The sequence below is a fragment of the Atractosteus spatula genome, chromosome 28 (assembly GCF_055471065.1).
Source record: "Atractosteus spatula isolate fAtrSpa1 chromosome 28, fAtrSpa1.hap1, whole genome shotgun sequence".
Lineage (NCBI taxonomy): Eukaryota > Metazoa > Chordata > Actinopteri > Semionotiformes > Lepisosteidae > Atractosteus > Atractosteus spatula.
The window spans coordinates 10,285,769-10,294,437 of NC_142733.1; the positions used below are offsets into that span (position 1 = coordinate 10,285,769).

At 45.4% G+C, this 8,669-nt stretch overlaps 1 protein-coding gene across 1 annotated transcript; it reads right to left on the bottom strand.

Annotated features, from left to right (window-relative positions):
• Window positions 1–349: 349 nt before the first annotated feature.
• diras1a (DIRAS family GTPase 1a) lies at window positions 350–946 on the bottom strand. Its single transcript, XM_088907728.1, has one exon. The coding sequence runs from the start codon at window positions 944–946 to the stop codon at window positions 350–352; it is 597 nt and encodes a 198-aa protein (XP_088763854.1).
• Between the last annotated feature and the right edge of the window lie 7,723 nt (window positions 947–8,669).

Sequence of the window (8,669 nt, forward strand, 5' to 3'; positions counted from 1 at the left end):
GAGGAAGAAGGAATAGGAGGCGGCACTGCAAAATGACTCCCGTTCACATATCCTCCGTAAACTCCATGAGACATGCAGCTCCTGTCCCTTTACTGCTTTCCCCCATTCCCTCTAAGTCATCTTCTGGAAGGGATAGCTATGGAGTGGAATGCGTGATAGATGGGTCTAACGTGTCTTCTTCATTCCAGGCTCATGCCAGGGTTGGGGCGTTGCTGCTGGGACAGGCGCAGGGCATGTTATTTTCTCAGAGACCCCTCGTGCTTTCTCCTCCCCTCCCCCGACCCCCTCCCCCCCAGCCCCACCCCCACTCCGGTAGCCTCCCGATCTTTCTGTCGGTCTCCAGCGCGGCCTACATGATGCTGCACTTCCCCTTGATCTTGTCCGCCCGCTTCTGCTTGCTGGAGCGCTTGCCGTCAATGTTGAGGCTCATGTTCCTCTTCTTCTCCAGGTTGAGCAGCTCCTGGAAGAGCTCCTTGACGTTGTAGTTCATCTTCGCCGAGGTCTCCATGAAGGCGCACTTCCACGCGGCCGCCTGGGCCTCCCCTTCCTTGGTCTCGACCTCCCGCTGGGTCTCGTCGCACTTGTTGCCCACCAGCATGACGGGGATGTTCTCCACGCTGCCCTTGATCTGCAGGACCTGCTGGTAGATGGGCTTCAGCTCCTCCAGAGACTGGCGGCTGGTGATGGAGTAGACCAGGATGAAGGCGTGGCCCTTGGAGATGGAGAGGCGCTGCATGGCGGGGAACTGGTGGCTGCCCGTGGTGTCGGTGATCTGGAGGGTGCAGACGCTCTTGTCACAGCTGATCACCTGCCGGTAGGTGTCCTCGATGGTGGGGATGTAGGTGTCGCGGAAGGTCCCCTTGACGAAACGCAGCACTAACGAGCTCTTGCCCACACCCCCTGCCCCAAACACCACCACCCGGTAGTCGTTGCTCTGCTCTGGCATGTCGAGCCTTTGTCCTCTATCTCTTCTTCTTCGTCTGGTTTCGTCTTTTAATTCAGGCCTACAAAGCAAACACAAAAACACGTGGTTGTCAATATATGTTGGCTCATACACTGGTCTCCTGAGGTATGTTAGAAACCTCATATTGTCTTACTTATGAGCAGACAGGTCCCCAGTGTAAGGGAAATGAAGGGAGGAGGGGGAGGGGTTATATTTTATTGTGCTGTTGAAGTGTGTGAATTGATAGCACCCAAGAAACAATCAGAACATATAAAATTAAGTGCAACACAAGCATGTTGAAGGACATTCTATTGAAGAGAACTCAGTTAACAAAGACTTTTATTATAGTTTACTCAGACTGAACAGACTGCACCTTATCCACATCCCTGAGGTCACAGAAGCTTTTCTCCTGAGTGTCACTGGGGCTCTGGTAATATCACCACTCGCCTGTCTGCTACAGATTGCACCAACAGAAGGATTCTCATAATAAACACAACAGGGATTCAGTCTTTTTTTAGCTTTCAAATTCATACAGAGAGGCAATGAAACCATTAAAGCTGTATGTGAGGTTTGAGAAAAATATACATGACGTTCTCAGCTAATGCTTTTCAGACATGTCTGCTATACTTCATCTCAACCTGATATATTTATGTAGATTTATTTTTCCATAGCAATAATGCAGCACGATACCATAGTTATATATTGTATTTTACTTTTCTTATATACTTTTAATTATGTTAATTATGACAAATGTTTGTTTCTTTTTCATAGATTTTGCTTTAATTTGTGTACTTCTAATCTATCACTGCTTTTGTTCCTTCCGATATACAGATCTGCACCAGTCACTCTCTAACCCCCTGTGGTGGGGAAACATCTAGATAAATGTGCCTTACAAGTAAATCCCATCCTCTGACTCCTTTTAAAAAATTGCGGCCCGGATTGATTATCATTAATCTGTACGAAACCCAGGAGGCTCCAGGGATCAATGGAACTTCAGAGCTGCTGGTGCCTGAGGCACAGTTTCACACAGAGTAGCAGCCCAGGTGCCACAGTCTCACAGACCAGCTTGGAAACGATCAGCCCTCTATTAAAGTAACTAGCGTGTTGTACTGCTTAGTACTTCATCGATAGCTCCACCGCATGTTATTACTCACTTTCTTAAGTCATTGAGTGGACATTTTTATTAATATATATATTTAAATACACCAGACACAGACACACACGGTGACCAGCCCAAACAAGTCATCCCTAAGACGGACCCAAACCTGAATCATTTGAATCATTTCAGCCTTCTGCATGAGGTTCTAGGCCAGGCCCTGTCGGATGCCCAGGAACAAGAGACCGAGCACCAGTTGTGGTTTTGCCATCTTTGTTGTGCCATGTGCTCTGTGTTAGTGTGCGAATAGTCAAACAGGCGTGGAAGAACAATCACATACTGTATGTAAGTGTGATACTGCGAATGGCCCTGCCAGCACGATTTATAGCCAAGAAGGCATGAAAGGTAGCGTGTATGTGACTCTGAGCACCACGGTATCCCTTTCAGAATGTCATTATGTGTGTGTTGTTGAAACTTGCAGGGAATATGGTGCACCTTGCCAACTCCTAAATCACCAAGATAAAGGCTCAGCAGAGGCCTTCACTGCGACTGGCCGCTCGCTGCTGCTGTCAGCAGAACGGTCAGGCCCCATCAGCAAGTCATTCATCTTGCTAGGGCTCGAGCTGAGGCCGTCTCCCTCAAGGGCTCGGGGGTCCGGGGCTCTCGGGGGACTTCGACACACCACACGGCCGCCACCGTCAAGGTGACGAGGAAGGGGAAAGGCCCGTTGGCTCAGTTTTAACCCCGCAGTGACGGGAGCTGCCGGAGCTTCCCCTGCACTGCGATACAAAAGAAAACAATCACACATTCCTCGAGCGTGCCTGGATTGAATGGAAGTTGTTTCGTGTCACAGCATGGGCTGGACATGCAAGTAAATGCCCACTCAAATGCCCAGAATGTCCTAGTGGCAAGCCAGGCAGTCCTGAGTGTGTGTCCTGTGTGTGTCCCCCGAGTGTGTGTGTACGTGTGTCAGTGTGGCTGTTCAGCAATGGACTGACATCCCTCCCAGGGACAGGGTACCCTGCCTTGTTCCCGTTGCTTTCCAGGACAGCCTCCAGCTCCCCCAGGTTCCTGAAGTGGAAGAAGTGGTTACAAAATGGAGCGATGGTTTTCCTGAGGTCATTCCTCCTCTAGCCAGGCCTTCATGTTTTATAAGAACCATGGATGCTATTGAAATAGTGTGTCCAAGGGATCTAGTGCCAAAGATAATCAAGCACAATCTGATTTTAAAGTCAAGATAAGCAGTGCAAATGCAAGTCTTTTTCAGGCAGCAGTACTTCAGTCTCCCTAGACTCGAACCCGCACCTAAAGTCAGGGGGTGGCATCAGAAGGCTTCCGGTGGGCTCGTGGTGTGTCAGCCTACAGTATGGGAGCAGGTACTGTAGCTGCATCTCCTCAAGCTCCATCCTCCAGATGAGCTGTAAAATCAAACTCCTGTTGTAAAGCGATTGCGGAAGCATTTATTGATGCCAGTTTTAGCTTCTGTAAGCTACTATGGATAGAAACGCCTACTTATGCTTTATTATTGCTATAGATTTCAAAAAGAAAAAAATGCTTCGCTGCTTCTCAATTCCCAATGCTATGCACAAATTCTGAAAATGCAGTACTCTACAGCAGCACTTTTTTTAAAACTGTTACTTGACCTTTTGGCTGAAATAAGATCCTTTAATAAAAGGCAGATCAGAGCTCCGTGCCCCAGTATAGATTGGTTACTTCATGTGTAGTCTACCCCGGTCCTCCCAGTAGACGTCTTCAGAAACAGTGAAACACGAACCAGAGGGCACAAGCTGCTTCAAGCATGGCATCTGGAGGAGGGAGCAGACCAAGGCACAACTGTAGGAACATGCACAATCCACGCAATCCACACAATCCCCACAGACGGGTCAGGCCTCGGCACCAAGACGCTGGTGACTGTCAGTGCGCCACCCTAGTCTGAAGTTTCAGCATGCTAACCTCACCAATCAGTGGTTTTAGCAAACCTACCTGATTGTCTACAAATCTGGTCACTAGACATAGCAGTCACTTATATTTTATGTTTTTTCACACATCCTATTATGTATTCAAAAGAATATCCACAGAAACGGCAGGAACAATTCACTGACCAAGGTTTTGGATAATACATTGAAATTTGGGAAGTTCACACATCTAACATTAAGGCTGCTGGCATAGGGGTACAACAACAGTAACCCATCTTGGATTAAGAAATCCTTGTTTCATCATGAGATAGGCAATTGTATACTTCATATGTGCTGTATTCACAGATAAGACTTGCAAATCCTTTGGATCTTTGTGGTTACTTTTCAAGATGAATGTTTTGATGTTGGAAAAATACTCACTGCACACTGAGCACAACTAAAACAAATACCAAGTAAAGTGATGCAGGGGGCCGAGTCATTGGATTCTAATCATATGGAATGAGAACTATGAGGCTATATAAGAGAATATATCGATGTCAATTACCATATTCTACAACTTATTAGAATGTAGGTAGCATTATTATTAAAATAATTATTATTGTAATTAAACTTATTGCAAAGTATTACAAATACAGAAAGTTATTAATTTCCAAAAATTACAGCTGGCAGCCCACTGGAGCTCAGTAGGTGTGTGCCTGGCCAGTACCTGGATGGGAGACCTCCTGGGAGAGCTGAGGCTGCTGCTGGAAGAGGTGTTAGTGGGGCCAGTAGGGGGCGCTCACCCTGCGGTCCATGTGGGTCCTAATGCCCCATTATAGTGACGGGGACACTAGACTGTAAAAAGGCGCTGTCCTTCAGAGGAGATGTAAAACCGAGGTCCTGACTCTCTGTGGTCATTAAAAATCCCAGGGTGTTTCTCGAAAACAGTAGGGGTGTTACCCCGCTCTGAGTGGACTGTCCAGAAAAGTGCTATTTAATGTAAGAATATTATTATTATTAAAAGCAAACAAGAAATGGAACCAGAGGCTCAATGCTTGCTTCTATTAGCGATAGAGCCCTCACAAGCTGAGTTAGTCAGTTTATAAAAATCCCTTCATGTCTTTTTAGAACAACAATAAAGAGAAATCAGGCGGAAATCTGGCACTGGCTTTCCAAAGAGAGGTCCTGTTGAGAGATGACTAAGCTAATGATATATCATTGATTTTAATTCTAGTTTCCAGTTAATTTATAGATGACCCCTGCTGATTCATGATGACCAACGCAAATGCCAGCTGGAATGTATGTGTGTGTTTTAAATTCTAATTATTAATAGTATTTCCATGGGCAATGGCTGTATCAGAGAGCCTTTTTTTAGAAAACCCACAAGAGGCTCAGCTTCTCTTATCCGGGAGCTGATGAAGTTTATTTGTGGGAGTGGAAGGATTAAAACACATAAGAGTCACGCTCTGGCATTGTGTCATATAAACTGTACGATGTCATATATTTCTTGTCGCAACAGGAAAGCTCTCAGCTGCGGAGGGGAAGGTTACAGTAATCTGGTATCGGATTTTTTCTTTCTTGAAAGATGCAAGGCCTCTCACAGCGCCTTGCCTGTGTGACCGAGGCAGTCTCGCTGTGCCTGTGCGTGTTCTCTCTGCTCATCTCTGGGGTTTCTCTGTTCAGTGTTTTTTTTTTTTATAACTCTGGGATTTCTCTGGTTGCTATGGAAACAGCTCCGAAGGGCAAGTCCATCAGAGACTGTCAGTCAGAGCCGAGGAAAAGAGAGCAGAGCTCAGCAGAGGTTTGGGGGGACGACACGGCAACTTCCTTAAAAGCACTGCGGTTACCGTGACGACCTGCCTACAGTTGTTTTACTCTTTTTAACTTCCCTCAGCCCTGCCTCTCCCCTTCGAACCAGCACAAAGGGGCTGTGATTTTTCTCACCCATTTGATCAAGTGCACTTACTGTATAAAGAGTGGTGAACTGTGTTCCTAATTTGACCTCAAGGGCTTTATTCTTAAAGGCTCCACCCAGAATATTTCAAACAAAGGTTTTCAACAAAAAAGCACATGTTGTTTTGGACAAAAATGGAAATATTTTTCCATTTCCAGGTATAAACAAAGCAATAAACAGCAGTTTTGTTAATATCGAGCAGCTGCATTTACATTAAAAGTAAATGATTTGGGGAAAAATGTCAGCGCATTAAGACCTGGGTGGCGATATTAGACCGTTCGGCAGCTGGTAGGAATAAAACCCCTGCTGTGGATCACTCTAACTCAGTGGGACAAACCCATTCCTGCCTTTTCTCTGTGCTGTAAAAAAACAAATAGATTCTAGAACTGGATATCACCCCACAAAGTCAGGGTTAGTTCCTGAATATTTCAGTGTAGTTACAGTTAGGCCTAACAAGCTGCTTTACCCTTGCCAGCAGCAGATTGAGTGTTGGCCACCCGATGCCATGTTAAGAGAGGGTTAGGCTGGCAGCGCCCACAGCCGAAAGAACTGCACATCCCGGCACAAACCCTGCAGCTTCCCAGCAAGGATCCTGGGCACACATCTACATAATGGGTGTCAAAGGCCGTTAATTCCACACAGTGCGTGGGAGCCAAATGCCACCAAGCCTAAAATGACAATGTGGGCTATTTCAGTGCGCTAATCAGCCTCGTCCCCTGATTAAAAGACCCTCTCTTCCTCCCTCCCCTGCCACCCTTATTAAAATAACAAACCGACAAGCACGAATTTGTCAGGTTCTGCTTGCCAAAAGCACAAAACCCGGTTGTGATTCCCCTTTGTTCTTCTTAATTGCCTTAAAGGGACACCAAACACATGACACACAGAAGCGGTTATCCTCAGAGGAATCCCTTCAATGTAGAACCAGGCTAACAATCTACAGTGTGTTACACATATATCCATCCCCCCCTGCGGTTCTTCCTACTAGTGCAGAATGCTTTGCAGAAGGTTCTTTTTTCATGACATGTGTTCTGTGTGGATCATCGGGAGAGAAGTTGTGAGAAAAAGTAATATGCAATTTGGAACACCAGGAAAAAAAACAGCAAGTCCATTTTTGCTCCTACATCACTCCTACATTTAGAGAACCCAGGCTGCATTACCAGCCTCTCATTACAGATTATTTTTGGGAATTGGAAATGAACAATGAAATGACACCTACAGTATATGAATGCAGGCACTTGCTGTTGTGAAAGACGCTCATGCTATTTTTGCAACATGGCTTATCACGTAATCGCTCAGCATCTAATTTAGGTTATGTTTGCCAGGGAGGTACAGTACCATATGGCATACGCAGTTCATTCAGCAGATCCAATTTGGATGCCAGGACTCAGACTTGACAGAGGACATATATGTAAATGAAATTCGTCATCTCAGGTGGTCTTTTCATTTAAATGTTCTTGCTTTAGTAAATGGATGTATTCAAGAGCTCTTCACTTATATTAGACGTGTCTATCGACGAGTAATTCTCCACTCTACCATTAAACAGTAAAATCAGCTATCTTTAAAGGAAACTTTGTGCCACCTTTATTAACCACTTCTTCCAATGCAGGGTCGTGCAGGAGACAGAGTCTAACCTGACAGGAATATGTGTCCACTCACTGGACTCAAGCCCGCGTTACAGTCAGGCAAGATGAAACATCTCCTCACCCCAGAGACTGGACATGCTGGTAGATGGGGACTTGAACAGCACCAAGGTGCCCCACAGAAGACAAGACAAAATCAAGAAATGAGAACCATCAAGACACCCAGGAGGAGTACAGTATCCATTCCACATTTTGATAGTTTTATCTACAGATTCACCAAAAGGGTCCCAGGATGCATGTTTTCACGTTAAGGATCAAATCAAACCACGTTGCCCCATTTTTAATCCATTCTGAATAATTATTCTTCATTTAACAAAAACAATCACAACCTACCACAATATCCAATTCACAAAACACTAACAACAGCAGAGTATCTTACACAACTCAGATCTAACACAATGCTGTCTGAAGCATTTTGGAGTTTCTGATAATAGTTAACATGTTCTTAATTCTCTTGTCAGCTTGATGAATTTCTCTTTTTCTAGTTGAGCTGTTTTTTTCTTGCCTGGCACTGGATTATACCAGAAATCAATACTAATGCATCTGACCCTGGACATCTAGCTTTTGCTGAGATCTTCAAATCTGTCCTGGGTTCTTCACAATCCCGAACATGACTGACAGGCCCGAGAATGTAACTTCTGCTCTGTGTAGTTCAGCGCAGAGCATGAAGAGCAGAGGGTAAACTACAAAACAAGTGGGAGCAGATTTAAATTCACTCATTGAAGCAATTGCACACTCCTCCCCTGTCCAGTGGAACTGCTGGTATAGAATGGCTGTTGTGTCACCCAGATGGGGCCTCTCTTCAGTGGTAGATGAACTGGGTCCACCGTTACATGTAAAGCGCTTTGGGATCATTTGGGAGGCGCTAAATTAATGTGAAAAGAATTAGCGTTATTTCCAAGATAGGATTTGTAAAATTGTCCTGCAACAGACCTGCGTCCCATCCAGGATATTATCCTGCTTCGCGCCCGTTGCTTGCCAGTATAGGCTCCGACTCCCCCGCGACCCTGAATTGTATGAAACGGACAGAAAACGGGTGGGTGGATGTAGAAATGTATTAGCAGCTCTGTGGCTGGTTGATTTTTTTTACATTTTGAACAATACGCATATCAGTTCTCTTCCTGTTTGTCAACAGACTGTA

Coding starts and splice junctions, on each gene's coding strand:
- diras1a (XM_088907728.1), bottom strand. CDS start 946: ATGCCAGAGCAGAGCAACGACTACCGGGTGGTGGTGTTTGGGGCAGGG.